The sequence below is a fragment of the Nyctibius grandis genome, chromosome 10, assembly GCF_013368605.1.
Source record: "Nyctibius grandis isolate bNycGra1 chromosome 10, bNycGra1.pri, whole genome shotgun sequence".
Classification (NCBI taxonomy): Eukaryota; Metazoa; Chordata; class Aves; order Nyctibiiformes; family Nyctibiidae; genus Nyctibius; species Nyctibius grandis.
In genome coordinates, this window is record NC_090667.1 from 6,187,806 (window position 1) to 6,209,840 (window position 22,035).

The following is a 22,035-nucleotide window of genomic DNA, read 5'->3' on the forward strand; positions in this document are numbered from 1 at the left end:
AGGCCAAGGATCAGCAGCATGGTGCTGGGCAGCAGAGCAGCAGGACGCCACGGGACCAGCCAGGAGGTTTCGTCCTCTCTCCAGCAATTCCCGGGACCTCAAGGGTGACCTCGCCGGCACCGTCCCGTCCTGCCCCGGTAGCCCTCAGCCAGGGGCATGACCGGACTCCTAACGTCACGCCAAGTCCTCGGGGCAGCTCAGAGGGGGCTGGCCGGCGGCAGGCAGGCTCCAGCCGAGGGGTGCTGGTGACCGAGCGTGGCGCAGCGCGGTGAAATGGGCTGCCCGCCTGCCGCCCTCTAATTTTAGCCCCATGCTGCCGGGATCATGTGCTGCCAGCCCGCCGGCCCGACAGCTGCAACCCACATTTTGACAATGATGAAAAGCAGACGCCTTCCCCAGTGCCCACCCACCGCTGCCGGCGCTGCCCCAGCCACCCCGCTCCCCCTGCACCCCCAGAGCAGGGTGGGATCGGTGGGGCTCAGCCCCACGCCGACTCCATCGCCCGCTGGCCCCACCGTGCTCCCAGGCAGGGGGGACCGGCAAGCCCCCCGGCTGTGTGTGGGACGGGCAGTGCCACGAGATGCTGTTGAATTTCCTGCCCTTTGATGCTCGGTGTCTGCCGCCTCTCCCGGCGCGGGGCCCGACACCGGATCCCCCCAGCTGTTGGACTCCTCCAGCCATCGCACGCTGCCCACAAGTGCTAAATGTGTCAGCACGACCCCTCCACGACAAATGCAGATACCGACCCGAGCCATGGCCCTCTCCCCCAGCACCTGGCTGGACCAGCAGCCCCCATCTCCCCCCTGCCCACCTGCTACTCCCAACTCCCAGGGCGCCTCAGTGAAGCACCCCGAAACACCCATCTAACACCAAACATCTGCCACCAGCCCGCTCCGCTGGTGTGCCAGGCTTGGCTGGCTTGTCCAACCACTGCGGCACCTCTGCCAGGGCCGTCCCCAGCACTGGGGAGGGCTGGAGGTGACAGCAAGCAGATGAGCCCCACAATCACCTGGTTCCCATTTGGTGCCATGCCTGGGAATCACCGGGACCCACTGATCCCCGCCTGTGAAATCCCAGCTGCAAGGCTTGCTCCCAGGAGGGCGAGGGACCTGAGGGACCCTGCTGCCATCTGGCTGCAGCGGCACCTGGGGACCTTTCTGACACTTTCCTGGTGCAGAGGATGCTCTCCCTGAGCCACAAACATCTCCAGGAGGACACAAAACCAGCTGCCTTGAGCCCTGGCTGGCACTAGCAACCACATCCCCACCCCTGCATGAGCCAGATGGTTGGGTGCATACAAACCCCCAAAAACTAAACCTGTAGGGACTGCTGTGCCTCAGCCAGACACATTTTCTCTCATATCCTAAGCCAGCAGCCAGCCTGGAGGTGCCAGGTGACCTGGCCTAGACCACCACCCAAAGCCATGCATCCCCAGCGGCACCAGACAGCAAACTCAGGTCCCCCATGAGACCTGGGGATGAAGCGGGCTCTCCAGGGACCCTACAGATTGGCCCTGGGCACCCTGTAAGGCAAGAAGACAAGCCCCGGAGACGGCACCTACCGGAGAAGTTCCTGGTGGCCAGCATGGTGGTGAGGATGGCTCCCTGAAAGACACAGAAGGCAGAAGGAAAGAGCATGCTGGGCCCTGGCTCCCCGTGCCCCCGCCACTCCCCCCAGCCCTTGGGGAGGAAAGCCCTGCTCGTCACCTGTCCCCTGGCCACCTCGCTGGAAGGAAACTGGCCCACGGGCTGATATTCTCCTCCTGCCATCAAAAGCAACCCTCAGTACCCGACTCCGTACCCCCAGCGCCAAGGCGTTGGGTTGCATTCTCCAAAACTACCTTCCCTCCAAGATTAAAGGGATATTAAATATCCCTGGGGCACATTTCAGTCTTGTTCTGCCCTGCCCTGGATGTAGCACGACTCCACTGACCGGGGCAGGCAGCTGGCAGCAAGGGGAGCCACCGGGAGCGGAACCGGATTTAATTGCAATTAAAGCCATGCCAGCTAAGAGCAGCGGGGCAGGGATTTGTCGTGGGAGCCACGCAAAGATCACCACCGCAAAATAACATCATAAAAATGCTTCCCCTTTTCCAGCTGACTCTACTAACTAGTTGCTCAGCGTATAATGAGATTACTTTTCACTAATTGCTTACAGCAATGGATGACTATTTTGAAGGGCATGCCTGAACTAATTTGATTACTTGTCTAGCTGAAAAGTAATAATAGTTTATAGCCAGTTTCTTTTCTTGATAATCTTGTTAGCAGCCTGCAGCTGTACTGCTCCGTGTCACATCACGTTCAGGCCTGGAGCGCTGATGGCTCTGACTGCGGCGCAGGTCAGCACCGTCCCCTTCTCTGTCACCGGCTCTGGAGGAGGCATTGCGATCCCCAGAGCCCCTTCCCAGCGCCATGCTGCCGGCTGGGGCTGAGCAGCACCCAGAGACGGGTGCTTCAGGGAGGTGCTCCAGCTGGGCAGTGAAGCCTGGGGAGATGGTGGTTTCAGAGGGGGTATGGGCTGCGGCACACGGCAGCATCCCAGAGGGGAAGCCCGTGGGGCTGCTGGTGTGGGTGAGCCAGAGCTTTGTGCCTGTCTATGAATCACTTTGTTCCCTGGCTGCAACGTGGCTTGGTCATAGAATCACAGAATCACAGAATCAATAGGTTGGAAGAGACCTCTGGGATCATCAAGTCCAAGTCATCATGCAAAGGGGTCCCACTGTGCCTCTCAGATCCACGTCCTGCCCTGAAGAGGAGCTTTCTTGACACTGACTCCAGTGGGAAGGTCCTCGGCCCAGTGTCTGGGGCAGCTGTGTGACTCAGTGCTTTCCTTCACCTTGGCTTTCCTCTAAGCGCTTGGGAACCCCAGCCAGATGCAGCCACCACCCCACTCAGTCTCTTTTCTCTTCTTCACAACAGGGATCCCCAAATGTCCATCACCCCCATACCGCTGACCCAGAAATACCACACTGTCCTTCCCCACACGGGGAACAAACCCCTCAATGACCCGATCATGCATTTTGCGACCAGCTTAGAGAGCATGAGAGTTACCTTCAGCTTCCTCCGGGCATTGAACTTCTTCAGACAGTCCACGGTCTCCTGCCTGTGCATGCATGATGCCACGGTGGCACGGTGCTGGGAGGAGAGAGACCCGGCTCAGAGCAGATGCTGAGGGGGAACGGGGTCCCCCGGCCCCGCTCTCACACGCATGAACACGTGTGCGGTCTTCCGTGGCCGAGGCCTGGGCCAGAGCTGCCAGCAGCAGCAGCAGATAAAACTTTAATAGACAGCAGGAGATGGCAGCTCTGGAGTCAGCAGGGTCTGCTCTGGCAGTCGGGGGGTTGCGGGGAGAACTGGCTGCCCCCTGAGTTAACCCCTTGACTGACTGGCCACGTGTGGCAGTGTGCTCAGGGTTTGCACGTGGTGTGGGGTCCCAGGGCTAAGCCCATGGACTCCTCCCACCTTTAGGAGCTGATTCAGAGTGAGAACCGGCAGCGGGGTGCAGCGAGGGGCAGGGGGGGATTGCTGCTGGGGTGTATGGAGGGATAAACACGAGCCTGCTCCCACCCTCCCCAAGGCAAGGCTCCCCCAGCGCAGTGTGACACCAAGAAACCAGCCTGTCCCCACCAGCGCTGGGAACGTGCGTGTCCCTCCCATCACCGGCTCCCCTGGGACATGCTGTTTACATTCACACTCCAGGCTTTTCTCTGCTGTAAAGCCTCAGGGAAAAAGCTGCTCTGAGAGCATTTGGAGGAACCATGCCAGGAAATCATCTTCCCAGGATGGAGAAAAAAGCCAGACAGCATGTTTGATAACACGTGCTCCCCAGTGAGATGTTCCCCCCTTGCAAAACCCCACATCTCTAGACCTTCAACCCCCACCAGTGAGTGCCACCAAACTCACCGATATCCAGGGGTGCTTCAGAGCCTCTGCTGCTGTGATGCGCTTCGATGGGTTTATGGTCAACATCTTGTTGATGAGATCTTTTGCTTCGGGAGTGACCGTGTCCCACTCAGGGGAGGGGAACTGCCGAAGCAAAGGGACCAGAATGAGAGATGGCAGGGAGCAATGGAAGGAGCAGAAGCCCCTTTGCACTTGCGTTTGCTCTCCTGCAACTCTTTGCTCCTGCCCATGGGACAGGTTGGAGAGACAGTAGCAACTGGAAAGAGCTGCCAGCTGGAAAACTGGAGAGCAGGGGTGGAGGGAGAAAGATGGAAGGCCCAGGACAAGACCCATCTGTCCTGCAAAGTGGACCTGAAGCATACCAGTGTGTGCACCTGGGCATGGCAGCTTGGCCAACCCTCTCTGACCAGAACAGAGGAAACTCGCTGAAACTGTCTGAATTTGTCCTGGTTGCTCTTCTGGACTGCAGACTGCAACGTGGGGATGGCAGGAGAGAGGGGAGACCGTGAAAGGGGGGAGCAAGACAAACCCACTCACATCATACGCCCCAGCCTTGATCTGCTGGTAGAGTCGGTGCTGGTCTTCATCCCAAAAGGGTGGGTACCCAACCAGCAGGATGTAGAGGATGACGCCTGCCCGGGAGAGGGAGAGGAGATGTGGGATCAGTGGGAGAGATTTCACTGCTGGAGGTATGAGCAGACCCGACCTGGGGACTGGCCCAGCTCAAACAAAGAAATTGAGAAATTAGGGAAACGAGGATTTCCTCGCCGATGGAAAAACAAAAGGCTCACTGGTGGGTCCAGCTCATGCCGCCATGCTCAGCAGCTGGGGAGATACATGGCTGATCCAGACACGTGGCTCTGGCAGCCACCACGCACAGTCTCAAGCTGGGTGACCCCAAGGCTCGGCAATGCCTCCTCCCCATCGCGGTGAAGAAGGCTCCCCTGTGGCTGCAGCTGTGTGGAGGCATTGCCTGACTCCAAGGGCACCACAGGGCAAAAGAGCTGGCACTGCCCTGCCCGGGGGCTTTGGGTGCACGGCAAGGAGGCTGATCCTTCGGAGAAGGGTGCCACCGGACTGCAAAAGAGGGTGCTGCTCTGGGGACAGCCCAGGGTACTGTGCCACCTCCTTCTCGGGTAAATCCTCCTCCCTGCCACCTCCCTGAGAGGTGTCTAGCGACTGCGATTCAGGACATCCTGGATGAACAGCCCGCCTCATCCCACGCAGCCCAGCCCAGCCCACTCCCAGCATTTCAGCCCCGGTCTGACTTACCGCAAGCCCACAGGTCCACAGCTTTGCCGTAAGGGTCCTTCCGGAGCACCTCGGGGGAGAGGTATCCCGGGGTGCCAGCGAAACCTGGGACAGACAGCCTGTCACACACCGCCGCGGGCAGCCCCCATCCCCACACAGCTCACCAGCAACGCAGGCAAGAGCTGAGAGCCCTGGCCCTGGCACACGGCGACCCGGTGGAATGGGCACCCTCCCTCCAGACACCTCTGTGACTCCCAAGGGCAGAGCAAACAGCAGCTTTCTGCCAGCGGCCAGCAACAGCAGCCAAATGCCAGGATGGTGCAGAAGGCTGGGGTGCTCTGACATGCACCTCCAGCACTTGGAAGAGGCTTTCCTCCCCTGGGTCTGCCCCTGCCACCAGCTTGTCCAGCTCACAGGACATCTCGGTGACTCACCGAGTCCCCGTGGAGCTGTTTGCCTGTGCCCTGGATCAATACCGGGCTGTTCCCAGGGGCACAGCTGGAGCCATCAACCTCCTCATCCGCTGTGCCTCCCAGGTTGGTGCTGCTGGGGTGCTCCCATAACCCGGGGTTCAGGTCCTGGGAATGTGTGTCCCTCCTGGAGCCCCCCCCGAACAAACACGCCAACGGGGGCTGGAGGATGCCTCACCCCAGGCTGGTCCTACTCACCAAACCATGCTTGCTGGTCCCCCTCCACCTCGATGGCAAGGCCGAAGTCAGCCAGCTTGACGGCAGCACCCTTCAGCTTGGAGGCCAGCAGCAGGTTCTCGGGCTGCAGGAGGAGATGGGGGTTGGAGAGGAGTGAAACCCCCACCCCGGGGCTCTGCTGTTGCTGGGGTTTTCCCAACACAGCACAGAGGAAGGTCATGGCTCTGGATGTGCTCCCTGACCGGTTTATCCTGCTGTATGTCACAATGTCCATGGATCCTTGGAGGACTATGGACTACAAGGACCTCGCTACCCCCTCTTCTCCCTCATGTCGTTTCACCCCAGAGTTGATCTTTGCTCTGTGGCTTTGCAGAAGCCCTACATGGCATTCCTCCCTGCTGTATTCCAGCTGCCCTGGAGGACCCTGGACATTGCTCCACAGCGTTTTGCATCGCAGATGGAGTCCCCACGTCCTCCTCCAGGTCCTTCCCCTGCAGCTCCTACCTTCAGATCCCGGTGGACCACTCCCATCTGGTGGCAGTGCAGGACGGCCTCCAGGATCTGCTGGATGCAGTGGCTGTGGGAGAGAGAGGAGAAAGCTCACAGAAGTGTCCAGCGAGGCATAGTTCCCTTAGACACTTCTACTTGGCTGCATTTCATTCCTCCTGCTCCTCTCCCCACTGTGCTTCCCACCAGCAGCCCTGCAGCACAGCTTAGCGTCCCCAAAAGCCACACACCCATAGAGAGCAGCTGTAACCCAGTAAGACCCCACCAGAGCTGCCGGACACCCAGCTGTGGTGAGCAGGAGCATGGGGGCTACGGTGGAGCCCATGGGGTCTCCAGAGAAGTAACACCGAGGAGCTGGGGACCAGCGGTGGAGTCACAACACCAGCCCAGATGTGGTCTCCAAGCCCAGGCAGAGCAGATGTGCTCCTCAGAGGCAGAGCTCACCTTCGTTTTGGCCCCATTTCCCCGGCCCTCTCTAACGCGGGTGGCTCTCGCCGTGTCTGTTCGCTTTATATCTAGTTCATTAACCTCCAGCTCTGCTGCATGCGTGAGAGAGGAAGGGAAAAAGACTGAGGCGATGATCACTTCTGCTCCAAAACAGCTGTGTGCAAGGCAGAAGGTCTTTATTTACATGTATTTTATTTTATTTGTATGACTCTAATGAGTGGATGGGATGTAAGTGGATTCAGTGCGGGCAGCCCATTAAATGAGATTGCTTTCTGCCGAGAAATAATTTCCATGCAGGCAGAGGTAGCGTGGGGCTTACCACCCCCTGTGACATTTGTATGGGCTATGCCTCACTCATAGGGGCAAAGCCAAGAGGCACAGTGCTATCTGTAGACTGGAGAGGGCCAAATCGTGTCCCCTCAATAAATGCTGTACCCTGGGCAAGCTGCAAGGGCCAAAAGGGGTGGCTGAAGTGGTACCCAGCCCCCTGCCTCTGCAGTGGGGTACCCGGAGAGAGCCAGCGGGAGCGTGGGAGGGAGCAGAGCTCCAGCACCTCCCACCCAGCCTGCCTTGACTGCTCCTCCGTAGTGCTTTCAAGTAGCAAATGCCAGAGAGACGCTTGCAAATGGCTGTAATGCAGCTACAAGGGGAAAGGGTGAGGACTGCGGGGTGTCCGTGCTACCACGTTCCTGGCTGGGACACCAGCCTGATGCTGGGCTTCCTCCCTGCCAGCTTGGGAGCCCTGCTGTCCCCTACCTGGGGAGCCTCGATGCCCCCAGCCCAGGGACCCCCAATGCCTTGCTCCTTCGCAGGGAGGTCAGGTTCAGGCTGTGCCATCAGCCCAGTGAAGGAGGATGCTGCGAGCGATGGCTGGCAGCTGCCTGGTGCAAGGAGGGGACCAGCCCTCTGGGAACACACACACTTCTTGGCACAGGAGCCGAGTGAGTTAAAAAGAGAGGTTTTTTTTTTTGCACTACACATCTGGTTTATGAGTACGCGCTGTGGAGTGGCTGTAAAACACCTCCCAGCATGGAAGAAGCTTATGGTGCAGAAAGCCAGATGCATAGGACCCTGGGAGGGAGCAGCTCGCTGGAGAAAGGGACAACTGCTGTCCCCTCCGTGTGTAGGACGCATAAACGAAGGCTGGTCCAGCATTCTCTGGCCCCCACATCACATTTTGTTCTGATTTCCTTGAGGCTGTAAATATCTAACCCCTCCCCTCTGCTCACCTGGCATCCGCTTCGCTGTAGTACTCCCTGGCCACAATGTCCTCAAAGAGCTCCCCGCCGGTGACCCTGCGAGAAAACGGGGGCAGTCACGCTCGGCCACCTCAGTGTGGCACCCAAGGGAGCTGGATTGATTTACAGCACGCTCAGCCCTGGCAAACCCGCCTGAAATGCCACTGCACCCTGCACAGGGGAGCGTTGGGGGTGCAGGGCAGCGACCTGCCCTCTGCCCAGCTTGGGGGACCCAAGCTGGGTTTAAACCCTGCCCCAGAAAGGTTTGGGTGAGGTGGAGGTTGGGGGGAAGCTCGGGGTGCAGGACACGTCGCCCTGGGGTGGAAGCATGCAGCTGCCGGGGGATCAGGAGATGCATTTAACCGTTACTCACAGGTCAAATATCAGGTAGTGGTGGCCCTCTTCGGAGATGCTGTCATGGAGCCTCACTGCGGCAGAGACAGAAGGGTTACGGGGTACGCCTGGCTGCCCCCCGCTCCCGGGAACGCCTTTGCTCCCCTTTGGGCACCAGCAGGAGGTGGGGAAGGGCAGAGTGGGGCGTTCCTCCTCCCTCCTCCCCTTGCTATGGCCGCTGGCTGGGGTCTTCACCCATCAGGGGACCCCAGCCACGGCCCCAGCCTTGGGCAGTGGTGCGAGGCTCAAAGGTCACATCCAAATCAGGGACTGCCTGGGGCTGGTGCCTGGCCGAGGTCCTGGGCAGCTGCTGGGCTATCTTGAGCGCTGGGCAGGCTGCAGGCACGGGTGTCCCCAGCCCAGCCCTCTGCTCCATCAGGAGAGGTGCCCGGGCGCAGGGAGAGCTCACTCAGGGCGCTGGGCTGCCAGCCCTGGCACCCACCGGCCTTTTTTTATTTTCTGCTCGTGACCTTCCTTCTCTCCTTGGGTGGTGTCAGGTCGGGGATATCCAGGAATCGCTGTGGGATGGGTTTCCTTCCAAGGAAGCGCTCTCCCCATCTCCTCCTGCATCTCACCCTGCTCATCACACCAAGGGGCACCCTCTCCCCTTGGGCACGTCTTGCCAGGTACAGCTGGGTGCAAACCTGCCACCCTGCAGCTGGGTTCTGGTTATTCAGGCTCAGATCCCTGCTCACAGCCTCGCAGGCAGGTGGGCAGCAAGGGGACAGGCACACAGACAGGTAGGATGTATACATGAAGGTTGGTCCAGCATCCTCTGGCCCCCACATCACATTTTGTTCTGATTTCCTCGAGGCTGTAAATACCTAACCCTTCCTCTCTGCTCACCTGGTTTCAGCCCAGTACAATTTTCAACATCTTTGAGATCTTTGGAAACCAGGGAGGAAAAGGAAAAGTTCAGGTGAACGATTCTCTGGGAATTTTTGCTCCCAGCCCATTTTACCGCAGCTAAATCAGCTGGGCCCTGTATGGAAACATCCTCCAGGCTCGAGTCTGAGCCAGGGGACACAACAAGCCCCAACACTGAGGGCAGACACTGCGCTGCATCGCTGTTATCTCCCAGGCCAGCAAACGCCACGTGGCTGGTCCTACCTCTCCCTCCAAGCTCAGCGGGCAGCCCCAGCCACTGCTAAGAGCGAGCTGCCGGGCCAGGGCGAGGGACGGGGGAGGTCTGCTGAGCCAAGCGGCATCTTTCCTCTTGTACTCTCTCATGGGCTTGTCTATTGACACAATTTTCTCATCTTATTCCCTAGTTATCCTTCCCCGCTGCCAGTCTCCATAGACATCCCCTGCGCTCCGACACTGGTACCTGCTCCCTGGTTTTCTCCGACACATAATCCCAGCTTTTCTGCCTTCCTCTGCAGGAAGAAACACATTTCCTCCCATTTCATCTCGCCCAAGAGGGATTGAGGGTGTTGTGCCTGGGATCCTGCAGAAGCCAAAGCATTCAAAGGGGGATTAGGCGAGTTTGGTATGGATAGGGCCAGCGTAACTCTAAGCAGATGGTCCGGATACATCTCCTGCGTGGGGAAGTCCCAATGTCTGTGGCTGCCAGGAGCTGAGAAGGTACAAGAAGGAGCAGCTGCTCTAAATATAGCCTGGTCCTGTAAGTATCTGTTACTGAGCATAGTCAGGAAGAACTATGCTGGCCAAACCACTCCAGCTCAGCGCCGAGAGCCAAGGCAGGAGCAGGACACAGCTTCAGGACTGAGGGCCAGAAGATGATGGGTACCTGGAGCTGGAACTCCAGGACTAGGTATAGCCAAAGTTTCCCTGATGAAGCAAGACTTCCCTGCAAGGCCACGCAGCTTTGGGAAACGGCAGCTCCCTTATACATTGCGTGGTGCCGTGAATGTGCTGTGGGGTCCTGGACCTGCCCTCGACCACCCGCGCACAGCTTTCCACGCAAGGCTCTCCTGCAAACACAGGTTGGTTCCTCCAAGCTCATGACTGCAGCATGGGAGATGGGGGGGTCCCACCTTGCTGCAGGGAACACGCCAGCAAAGCCCCTCTGCAGCTGGGGTGCTTCTCCCAGGGAGGGATGGAGAGGGGTTTTCTGCCTTGCCCCTCCAGCAGTGGCTCCTCTTTCTCTCATTAGGGCTGGTCTGCAGCAGCACAGCTCGTTCCAGCGCCTGGGTGGGTAATTAGCTGCCTGCAAGGGAAGCTGTGAGCCCAAGTTTCCAGGCAGCAGGAGCAGTGTGGGGTGGAGAAGAGCCTCCTGGGTATAAATAGCAGTGAGCTGGGGCTCGTTAGCATCTCATGCTGTTAACCCCTTCCAGGCTGGTGCGGCAGGGTTGCTCTAAGCCTGCCCTCCCTGCAGGTCACTGCCAAACAGCCAGGCGTGGGGCAGCGATGGGGGAGAAGGCGCAATGGGGCTGGGGTGTTTGTCCTCGGAGACCCCGCCAGCCCCACGGGCAGGTGATGGAGAGGGAAGGGAGGAAGACAGCGGTGGGGAAAAGCTGGAGCCAGGCTGGGAGCCCAGGGAGCCCCGGCTGCACGGCCCAGCTACCATCCTGCAAGTCCTCCTGGGGTGGATTCCTCCATTTTTAGCGTTTCTTGCTATTAAACAGCGTGTTTCCTTCACGTCTGTGCAATCCCCACGTGTATTTTGGTGCAGAGGAAAGGGCCCGGCTGCTGCCCTGGACCCCGGCAGGGCAGCTCCTGTGTGGGGCATCGGTCCTGCCGGGGCAGAGGCAGGGGGAAGGACGGTGGCCGGATCCTGTGGGGTCCAGCACCCCGGCAGTGCAGGGGAGACCTGCCACGCAGCCCTGTGCCTGAGACAGACAGAAGACGACGGGCTTTTTCTGACCTGAAATATTTACAGTGTGGAGCTGCATGGCTGGTCCCAGTGGCCCCGGGTCCGGCTCCCTGGCTCTGCTGCAGCAGTTCCCAGGGAAGGACGGATCCAGGCCATCGAGGGGGCCACGGAGGAGCTCAGCCAAAGGGGAAACCTCCCAGCTCCGGGCTGCGGGATGCCAGGGCTGCAGAGCTCCTGTCCTACCCTCAAAAGCTGCAGGATCCCACCGTGGTCGACACATCTTGGGGTACAGCAGAGGGTAGAGGGGGGTTCATCCCTGCTCCCGCTGCCGGACCATGCCCAGGGACCGACTGCCTGCATCAGCATCACTCTCAAGGCTGGGGTTTGGGATTTTTCTTACCGCAGTTTTTTCCCCTCCCTTCTGCCTCTCTCTTCTGGCCTATTTTTGTCTTTTGCAGGGGCTCAGGAGTTTTCCCGAAACAGCTTTTCCGAAGGAGGCTACTCTCAGATGGACGGTCGGTGGGAAAGTCTTTGCTTCCCCCCGCCATCGCTCCTCCTACACGCCCCACGCCGCCGCCGCCACTGCTCCGGGCTGCAGCCGCTTCTTGGAGCACGCAGAAGAATACAGCACCCGAGGAGGGGGAGAGGAGTAAAAATAGTCCCTTGCAGCCTACTGGGGCCCTGCTTCTCCCCGAGGGAGCTATGGCCAAGTGGGTTAGTTAGGACCTACTTCAATCCCCTCGCGCTCGGTGGAGGCCATGCTTCCCGTGACCCTGTTTGAAGATGCAGCGTGAGGAAGAGGAGGGACAGCTGTGCGGACCGACAGGGCTGGCGGCCACCGAGCCCCTTCTCCCTCTCCAGGATGGTGGGAAGGACAAACGGCCCATGCTGCTGTGGGAGGGCTGAATCGTTGATGGGGACCCGTCTCCCAGGGGGGCACGGGAGGGCAGGTGGGCAGCGGAGCTGGGCACAGGGCACGGGCAGGTTTGCTTGGCTCCTCGCCTGGCGTGGGGGGGAGCGGGGCACTCTTACCGATGTTGGGGTGCTTCAGGAGGCGGCAGATGCGGGCTTCTCGTTCCAGCTTCTGGTGATCTGAAAGAGGCAACAGCCCTAAATTAGGGTCTGGGGAAAAGGAATCAACCACGCTCAGCTCCTGCCGTGCTCTTTCGGAGGAGCTGCCAGCACGGCAAACCCGGGAGGACGGAGCAGCGGGCAGGCAGCAAACCCATCCTTTTTTTTTTTGCTCAAGGATTTGGGGACATGCTCAGCATCAGGGCCTGACGGACGGTGTCGCAGCACGGATGCAGCCCCCAGCCAAGCCCCCACGCACCGATGCCATGGGCAGCCCTGGGCTTTGGATGACCCCTCGCCCTCCTCTCTGCCTTCTCTCTGCTGAACAACCCCCAATCACCCCCCGAATGCCCCGGCGCTGCCTGGGTTATCACTGCCAGCAGCACCTCATCTGTTTGCTCTCATTCAGCCAAGCACAGGCCATCAGCAAGGACATTTCTGGCCCCACATGGTATCATCTGAACCATCGAAGACAGAGCCAACCAGTGAGAGATGTCAAGCAGATATCTGCTTTGCTCCGCCTCTCCATCCCCGTCCGTTTCACATCAGGTCTTTGCTCTCCTACATCGCAAAACCCTGGCTCTGAAAATCTGCTTCGCTCCGGTGCCTGTCTCCAAACAAGCAGCACGGGTCCCTCTCCCCGGCTTTCACCAGGCTCGGGGATGGGAGACAACAGAGCTCTGGGCAAAGCAAGCTGAGCTGAGCCAAAAAATCCTCCACACTGGGGCAGCCCAGAATGAATTTTTCAAATAATTTTGTTTCTTTCTCTCTGTCCCTGCACTTCTCTCCCTCCTTATACCCAACCCAGCCACCCTGCACGGAGGTGCCTTGTCTGGAGGCAGCTCGTGCTAGCAGGAGCCCAGCAGCCAGGAGAAGCGAGGATATAATTAGGGCTGCTCGTCTCTCAGCACTATTGCTGCTACCTTGCGGGTTCACACCCCAGAGTCTCGCTCTGCATGAAACCAAACCTGGGCGTCTCCGATCGCTGAGACGTGAAGGATACATAGCTCCTTCCCTGCAGGGGCTGGAGCCTTCCCCAGGGCTCAGCATCCCCTGTCCAGCCACCCTGGGGCTCGGCACAGGCAAGTACCCCCAGGGCTTGGGCTGAGTTTTGCAGCCTGTGCTGGGATCCATGAGCCAAAGGCTGGGACAGCCTCGGTGGCCTCGTTCAGCTCCCCACGGCGTTCCCCTGAGTGGGGACAATCTCCCCAGGGTGGGACAGGGTGACAGGGAGAGGTCGGCGTTTAGGCTGTTGCTTTTCACAACCAAAGTCCATCGTGGGGTGGAGGACAGGGATGGGGTGGAGGGACAATGTGACCAGTGTGGCAAACACTCCTCTGGGGCATGGAGGAGCTGCTTTCTGCTCCTGCCTGACAGTGACCTTATCTGAGTCACTGATCATCACTGCCTGCTTCAGTTTCCCCATCTGCAGGCTGGAGGCTGGGGCCAAATGGCCCATGGGGAAGCCCAGCATTGCTGGTGTCCAGTAAAGCTCCTTTGCTTGCTTAGCAGAGGCCAGAGATCCCAGGAAAGGGAGGTGAATGTGACCCCAATGATGGGTCGGATGCCAGCACCGCTCTGTGTGCCCGCACTCCGCTGCCAGCTGAGCCTTCGGCTGCACAGGGGCGAGTGTGGCCACTGGCCGGGGGCAGGAGGTTGCCCCATCCCTTCCGTGCCACCAGCGACCCAGCTGGGCTCCAGCTCCCCGGCTGAGCCATGGCAGCAGCCGCGCCGTGCGGCCCCCCCAGCCGCTGCCCCCCACTTTGTACCCTCGCAATCTGTCGCCACCAAAACGCCTGCGGAGGCAAAGCCCGGCACAGGCGGCTCAGCGGGGAGCGCCGGGAGGCTGGGGGGGTTTGGTAAACCGCAGACAGCTCGGGGAGGGGGTGGGAGACCAGTGAAAACCAGGCAAAATGGCAAAGGGATGAGGGAGCTTAAAGAGGGACAGAGAGGGAGTCCCTCCGAAGGGACATGGCATGTCCACCACGTGAAGTGCTGCTGGGGGCAGTGAGCGATGGCCACAGCCCCTCTCCTACCCTGCAAATCCAGCTGCTGCCTGGACCCAAAACCCATTTCTCCTCCAAAAACTCCAGTTTCTCTCCTGCTGGCTCCCCATATCGGCAGCCAGGAGGACGTCTGAAGAGACCACAGGGATGTTTCACAGCTCCTCTCACTTCTCCCCGACCCCTCTCCTCCCTGCACACCTGCCCTTCGCATGTGACACAGCCGGTGGCACATCCTGGTGGGGATGTGTCCCTTCAGGATTGCTCCCAGCCCGGGGAGGGCCATCCCCTCCACTAGCACTGCAGAAACACCAGGGTTTCAAGAGGATGGAGAGGGGCGAACTGCCGGAGCAGGCGAGTGGAAGCAGAAGGAGCAGAGGGAAGGCGGCAGAAGGAGGGAGATTGCAGAGAAGAGCAGAAGGAAGGAGATTGCAAAGCACTGGTTTAATTTGAGGTCAGAAAGGAGTTTGTCACTGTTTTCTGCATTTCGTTTTTGTCTGCTGAGGCGAGCAGTAGTGTCAGGGAGAGAAACTGAGACAGGGAGTTAATTAAACCCTCCCGGCAGGGCACTCGCTCCCAGCACCCATCCTGAGCTCCCCAGTGCACCCAGCCAGGAGGAGCTGGATCCGGGGACACGGCAGCTGCTGTCCCATCCTCTCCGTCCTCCTCATCACAGCTCCTCTGCCACATGCCTGGGGGCAGAGGGGTCCCTGCCTCAGGGCAAGGGCTGGGTGAATCTTCTCTGTGCCAGCTCAGCTCATCCACGACAGACCCACCAGCACCTCTTCCAGCAGCAAAGCAGCCAGCGTGCTCCACCGGAGCAATGAATTAGATGGCAGCGAGGGGTGAGAGCCCGTCTCCACACAGAAATGAAACCAATCCCCTACCCACAGGACTTTCCCGTTTCACTGATGGAGGTACACGAGTAAGGAAATCCGCAGCCCCTGCGAGCGGGGATGGGGTGTCAGCGGGGACCCTCTCAGGGAGGTGATGCTCCTGAAATAACTGTGCTACCCAATGCCGGAGGCTGGCAGCGGTTTGACTTGCTGCAAGGCTGTAGCCATGATTTTGCCGTGACATGGTGTGCAGGGTGGTGGTGGGCTCTCAGGAAGAGAAATGGGGTCCTACGCCTCCCTGGGCAGGTTGGGGTCTGGGACCACAGCCAAGCTGCAGGTGCATCCCAGCGATGGGATGGGATGTGGCGAGCAGCCACCAAGATGTCTCCTTGGGACGTTCACCCCATCCATCAAGGAGATCAGCGTGGACCGCAGTGGAGATGCGGTGGGATAAGAGGGTCCCCCACCGCACATCAAACACTCCCCGCCTCGCCGCACATCAAAGGCATCATCCTGGTGCCATGCAGAGGGGACAAATTCCCCTCTCTGCAAACCCTGCTCGCCTCTCACCTCCCCAAACACACCCCCAGCACCTACCTCGAGCTGACAGCTTCTTGGTGTTGATGATCTTGGCCGCATACTCTTGTCCTGCCAATACCTTCACGCATCTCCGGACGATGGAGAAAGCGCCCCTGGGAAGACAAGAAGACGGAGGGAGAGGTGAAGGGCTTGGCACGAGCAAGGGCACGTCTCAGCCCTGACGTGTCTGTGGGGCGAGGAGCAGCGACAGGCACAGGGATGGAGATAGGGGTTGGCTGCAGAAGGGGCTTGGAGAAAACATGGAGGGCTCTCGGTGAGCTTCCCTGCACCCCTGTCCTCGGGGGTGATGGGTGCAGGCACAGGTAGACCTGGGGGTGAATGCAGGATTCATCCCTCCGTGCTCCCCTGGGACAGCCCTGGCATCATGCGCCTTCCCTCCCCTCCCTCCCAGGCTCTGCCCTGCCTATCCCCGGGGAGCAAAGGGGCAGTGATGTCCCAGGGTGCTGGCTCCCGGGGACACCAGGATGGCTGCGGCTCCACGCAGCACTCGGCTGCTTCACTTCTGTCTGTGTGTCTTTGCCCTCTCCACACCCCGCAGTCACAGCAGCACTTCGCAGAAGCGGGTGCGAGCACCGGCCGTGGGTGCAGGCGAGCGGTGCGGGGTCCCCCCAGCTGCAAACCCGTGGCAGCAGCAGGGACAGCCCAGGGCACCCTGGAGCCGAGCAGGACAGGGACAGACGATGCCGTGGCTTGCACAGGCGTGAGCAAACACACAGGGCTCGAGCAGGGGTGCTTGGGGTGCTCCAAGCAGCCCCTCTGCCCCTGCGCCCCCAGCTCAGCGCACCGAGAGCGCGCCGGTGCGATGTCGGGAGCTGCGGCATCGCACACACACATGCTCCAGCCCCGCTGAGCACCTTTGTACCAGGTTCCCTTTCCTGCCAAACCCTCCCAATCGCTAAAATAACAACTATCAAAAGCGATCCAACCTCCCGCCCCACCTTCCCCCCACTCCCTGCCACCCTGCTCCCGCTCCCCGCCGAGGAATAAAAGGCCGCAGGCTGGCGAGTGGCGGCGGATAATTGGTTTTACTGGTGGGGGCGGGTGGAGACGGGCAATTTGGCGTTTGCATGTGATCTTTAGGAGAACACGCGAGCGGCGGGGTGCGGAGGGACGGGGCCGGCAGCCCCCGCGCCCAGCGCCGCGGCGCAGAGCATCGCTGGTGGCACGTGCCGGGCGGGAGCGGGGGAGCAGCATCCCTGTGCTCCCAGCCTCCCCACCCTGCCATTTAATCCTGGAAGAGCCCAGCTGTTAACAACCCTGGAGTCTGGGGGGGATTAATTGGGAAGCGGGGGGCAGAAATGCTTCATGTCCAGCTTGCCGTGGGTGGGGAGACCGGAGCCATCGCCAGCCCGCAGGGCTTCTCTCCCCATCCCGCCAGGAACCCTGCACTGCCCGGGGTCTGGGGGCTCCCAGAGTCTGGGGGCTCCCGGGGGTCCCTGCCACCCAAATTTCCTCTTTGTTTGTGCTGCTTTTGCCGTGCCAGGAAAGGCTGCAGGAGTGAGCGAGGAAAGCAGAGAAGTCCCCGTGCCCACCACCCTGGCTCAGGGTTTCTACCCCATCTGCAGGGTTTTGGTGTAGGACCTGACATGGGGTTGGAGGGACCTGGTGTCCCGGACCCCCTGAAGGCTGGGGACCCCCAGCCGTGCCTGGTCCCAGTGTCCACAGCCGCTCGCTCATCCATTTATTCAAGCTAAACCGAGCAGCAGGAAGGGGGAGCCGTGGGAAGCGGGATGCGGTGGCCAGGGATGGGATGCGCTGCACCAGCAGAGCACGGGGTTTCACACCTCCGGCTGCATTCGTGGCTTTTGGCTCCTCTGGGCCTTTTTAATAGAAACCAAAGGTCTATTTGTGCTCCGTGAAGCACAAGTGAGACCCTGTGAGTCCAGAGGGTGGTGAGGCACTGGGTGCGGGTGCAGGACACCCAGGGGTACAGCACGCTCTCCAGAGCCCCATCCCAGTCCCAGTTGGGTTCTTCAGGGGGTCTGCGCTGGCTGGGACCCCCCATGTTGGGTGTTTGACCCCACTGGGCATTTCACAGCAGCTGGGCTCCACTCCCTGTGCCAGGCTGCTCCCGTGCTTCCCAGCCCCATGTGGAATCTTCCTAGCTTGGGGGAAAAAATCCCCCCTTGGCTCCGTATAGATCCAGCATCTCCTTCCCCACAAATGCAGGCACCCCCCGGCACAGGGGGCTTGCAGGAAGGTGCGGGCAGTGCAGGGCAGGCCAGGCAGGGAGCTCAGCCCCATCGTGGTACAAGAAACCCCTTTGGAAGGAGATGTGTCCTGTTCCTCGGCCACGGGCAGCGGTGCGGGTCCCTTCCCTCCCGGGGCGCTGGCTCTTCGGACGGGGCCAACCCCATCACCTGGGGCCCCATCTCTGCCTGGCCCGGAGATGGGGCATTCACCCCAGGTGAGACAGCACGTCCTAGTTTAAGCACTGGATGGGTATATGACCCGCAAGGCCATGGGTAGGGACTGTGACCATGTCCCCCCTGGACAGCTGCCATTTCAGAGTGACACTGGACCCGCAGCCCAGCAGCCAGCCCTGTCCCTCCAGCCCTGAGCCCTGCAGCCCCTGTCCCTTGGTCCCCCGGGACCCCCTGCCCTGTCCCCACGGCGTCCCCCCCCCAGCCCAGCAGCCACTCTCCCACCGGGATGCTCCGCTTCTCCCTTTTTCACACCTTCCCTGCCAGCGCCGGGCTGCGCGGCTGCCGCTCTCCCTCTCTTCAACACCTCCTCCTCCTCCGAGGCATTTTATCTCCTTTCTGGAGAGAAGAGTGTGGGCTGGGGATTTTTTGTTCCTCCATATTTTTTTCTTTTTTCCTTTTTAATAAAACCCCTCTCCCGCAGCGCCGGGAGCGGAGGGGCTGATCGTACCGCTCGGCACCGTAATTGTCTCCAGCCTCTCTCTGAACCTGCCGCGGGGGCGGATTTGGAGGTGCCAATGGAGCTGCACTTCATGTTTGTCCTGCTCTGGGGGCTGTGGGCAGGATCCTCTCCCTGTCCCCCCTCCTGCTGCCACAGGGCAGGCTCTGCAGACCCCCCTCCCCACCTCCCCCTCCCCTCAAAGCCCTGTCGTGGTGCTACCGTTAGGTGTGAGGTGTGTTAAACCCCCGGCTTGCCGGGGTGTCAGGGTGGGTGACAGCCAAGGAGATGGCAAAGGGGCACGGCTGGCGCAGCAGCCTGGCACCCAGCACCTCCCTCCTGCCAGCCAAGCCTGGGGACACCCCGTGTCGCCCCCAGCAGACTGTCCCAATCCCTTGGGGACAGTAAACTCAAGACTTTCTGCTCTGAGCCCCTGTGGACACTGCTCCCCTTCGGGGTCTGCCGGGATGCCCCCACCCTGACCGGCACTGGGAGCATCTCGCCAGAGGACCAACACCAAACACCGTTTCCCACCGCGAGCAGCTGCCGCAGCAGAGCAGAGGTGCGGTGCTTCGTCCCCGTTTCCCTCTCTAAACCCACGAAGAGGAAATTTCCCCATGGGAAACCATTGATTATTGACTGTGCCAGGGTGCACTGGAAACCATCCCGGTGGAAAATCCCCCAGCAGCTCCCCGGCGCTGGGACCAGCCCGCTGACGCCCCTCACCCGGGCACACACCTCAGTGCTGCGGTGATACCAGCCCCCGGTGCGGAGGGGACAAGCCGTGGGATGCTCCGAGCTGGGGACGCTGCCCCGAGCCAGCGGCCGAGCCGCTCTGCCCCCGCGTCACCCCGGGAGGTCGGGGGGGGCCAGGCTGGCCGGGGTGCGATGCTGGCGGGGGGCTGCGAGCCACTGCGCCAGCTTTGCTCCTTTATTCAAAAGCATGTTAAAATGCATCTGTCGAGGTGGTTTTACACCGTGGCATGGGGCAGTGCGGGCAGCCCCACGGTCTGGGTGCTCAGCCCACCACGTCAGTGCCCACCCAGCAAAGCATCGCACCCCAAACGCCTCCGGGAGCCCTCCTGGTCCTCCCCCATCATGCCTGGCCTGCAAGCTCCCCTCCACATCCCCACAGCTTCCTCTGCCCAGCTGGAGCCCAGCAGCCTCCCCGCAGGCACCCAGCAGCCGCTGCCTCTCCTGCCCACCCCCTGCCCACCCCCTGCCTCCACCGCAGAGCCTCAGAGCCCAGAAAAGCCGAGAAACCTCTGGAAAAAGCAGGTCCCAAACTCCACCTTGCCACCAGCGCCCCGGCCAGTGCCCGTCCCCCTGCCCGCCACGCCGGCTGGGACTGTCCCCACTGCAAGGACCTGCTCCCCGACCTGCTGCTCCCCGTCAGCCCCGTGCAGCCGCCCCAACGCCAAGGGGATGGACGTGCACGTCCTGGGACTGAGGGTCCTCTCTCCTCCAAGGAGCTGCACTTTGTAGCAGCAACCTGGCCCCCCCATTACAATGGGAATATCAGCAGCGTTCAGCCTGGCACAAAATCCTCCCCTGTTTCAGCCTCTCAATTTCTCCATCTTTGTCCTCTCCTCTCTCCCTCGCCCCCGTGCCGCACGCCCACGCCTGCAGGCGCACGTTTCAGCACAGGCTGCCCCGTGCCCGGGCGATGCGGGGCTGCGGGGCTGGAGCAGGTGCCTGTGCCCATGGACGGACACGGCTGCCCAGCTGAAACACGGGCACCAGCCCCCCGGCATGGCACCCCACACCCGCCACCACGCCGCCCAGCCGCTCCGAGGGGAGCGTGGCCGCGCGCCCCAGATTTACACGCCAGCTCCGAAAAACGACACAGAAACCAAAACATGGGCACACGCCTGCTCACTTTCGCACCCCATTTTACAGCCCCACACTCGGTGGCTCATGGAGCATCCCTCTGCCCCGCACGGAGGACCTGAACTCCCCTGCTCCACCCCAGGGTGCTCAGGACCCCCCCGGATCGCCTCGCTGGGCACGGGCAGTTCTGTTTGCTCCCTGATCCAGGCACACGCGATGACACCCGGACCTGCCGAGCTGAGCTGTCCTGGGCAGGAGAGCCGGGTCAGGAGGGCTGCGGCTCACCCCTGGGACACTCGCCTTGGGACACGGACAGGGGTGGGAGATACGCCAGGGACGTCCAAGAGCCGCCAGGATTCTCCAGGGGCTGCCAGGCAGGCTGGGTCTGCCCCGGGACCGGCCAAACCCAGGTGAATCTGCACAGAGAAATTCCCTAGAGAAGCGTGAGGGGTGCTGCTGCTTCGGCTTTCCTCCTCGGCTGTCCCGTCCCCCCTCCCGGCTGGAGAAGCTCCCAGGAGAGCCGGCAGCATCCTCATTTGGGAGCAGCTTTTCCACAAGAGCAGCTCTAGCCCGCCGGGGTGACCCAAGCCCCCGGCCGAGCACCCACCAGCAGCCACCCGAAGTCGGGAAAGGACAGAGCGGGCAGGGCTGGGGCTGGCAGCCCCCATCCTAACCCGGGTCGCCCCCGCCGCTCCCCGATGCGTTTGCTCTGTGCCCGTCTCCTTTCCCCCATCCCCAGCACCGCTGAGGCTCTTCCCCAGATGGGGCACAGCTCTGAGCATCCCAGCCCCATCTCCAACTTACTTGCCCAGTTCCTCGAAGAGCTGGTACTCCTCGGTGAAGCGATTGCAGGTGATGGTGGCCATCCCGAGGGGCTGGAAATGCTCCCTCCCCAGCGCGGAGTTTGGGGCAAGCAGCTCTCCTCTCGCTTCCTCCCTCTTCGTGTGCTCCCGGGGCTCTCTCCTCACCGAGGTAAATAAGGGAATATGTTTGATTGACAAGCCTGGAGATAATGATGAGGGCAATTTGTCTTCTCAGCCTCACAAGCCTTCGTCAGCATCCCCGTCCCCATGGCGACCACGGCTGCCAGAAACGCCCTGTTTCTGTTGCCGGGGCAACTGCTGCCCAAACCCTCCGCCCGCCCATGGGGACCAGGGCCCTGCTGGGGACCCGGCCCTGGGGGCTGCTCGGGGGTCACCCGGCTGCTGCAGGGTGGTGGTGGGGGAAGTCTAAAATGCAAATATTAAAGGCAAATTAAAGGACGTGGTGGTGGTAGAATAATTGGGGCAAAAAGGGGTTTCCATGGAAACTGTGGTTTCCATGTTGCAGGAGGATGCTGTCACCCCGGCAACTGCTTCCCCCCCCCCCAAAAATATGGGCCCTGCTGGTGCCCGCAGCGGCATCCCTCCAGGGCGGGGAGGGCTGCGGGACACACTGGGACAAGCTGGAGCAGAAGTGTGTCAGGAGAAGCTGGAGAAACCATGGCAGGTCCCCAGGTCCCCAACCCGTCTCGCCATCAGCCGGGCTTCCCGGGGGGGGGGCTGGCCCTGATCACTCTGCAGGGGAGGGCTGGCTGTGCCGGGGAGCCGCTCCCCGCTCCCCCCTTTGCCCACCGGCTCTCCCCACGGGCCCTGGGGCTGCCGGGGGAGCAGGTCCCGGGGGTCCCCCCTGC

The 22,035-nt window shown here is 61.1% G+C and overlaps 1 protein-coding gene across 1 annotated transcript in view; it reads right to left on the reverse strand.

The window, feature by feature from the left end:
• The window catches only part of CAMK2A (calcium/calmodulin dependent protein kinase II alpha), a 31,795-nt gene extending 10,566 nt beyond the window's left edge, over positions 1-21,229 (reverse strand). Inside the window, exons 1-12 of the mRNA XM_068408760.1 lie at positions 21,168-21,229; positions 15,669-15,763; positions 12,194-12,253; positions 8,366-8,420; positions 7,984-8,049; positions 6,305-6,377; positions 5,822-5,924; positions 5,175-5,258; positions 4,440-4,534; positions 3,903-4,025; positions 3,051-3,134; positions 1,562-1,604 (exon numbers count right to left, since the gene is read on the reverse strand). Coding sequence (XP_068264861.1) covers positions 1,562-1,604; positions 3,051-3,134; positions 3,903-4,025; positions 4,440-4,534; positions 5,175-5,258; positions 5,822-5,924; positions 6,305-6,377; positions 7,984-8,049; positions 8,366-8,420; positions 12,194-12,253; positions 15,669-15,763; positions 21,168-21,229 — 943 coding nt within the window. The remainder of the gene's footprint in view (positions 1-1,561; positions 1,605-3,050; positions 3,135-3,902; positions 4,026-4,439; positions 4,535-5,174; positions 5,259-5,821; positions 5,925-6,304; positions 6,378-7,983; positions 8,050-8,365; positions 8,421-12,193; positions 12,254-15,668; positions 15,764-21,167) is intronic.
• Positions 21,230-22,035: the final 806 nt, after the last annotated feature.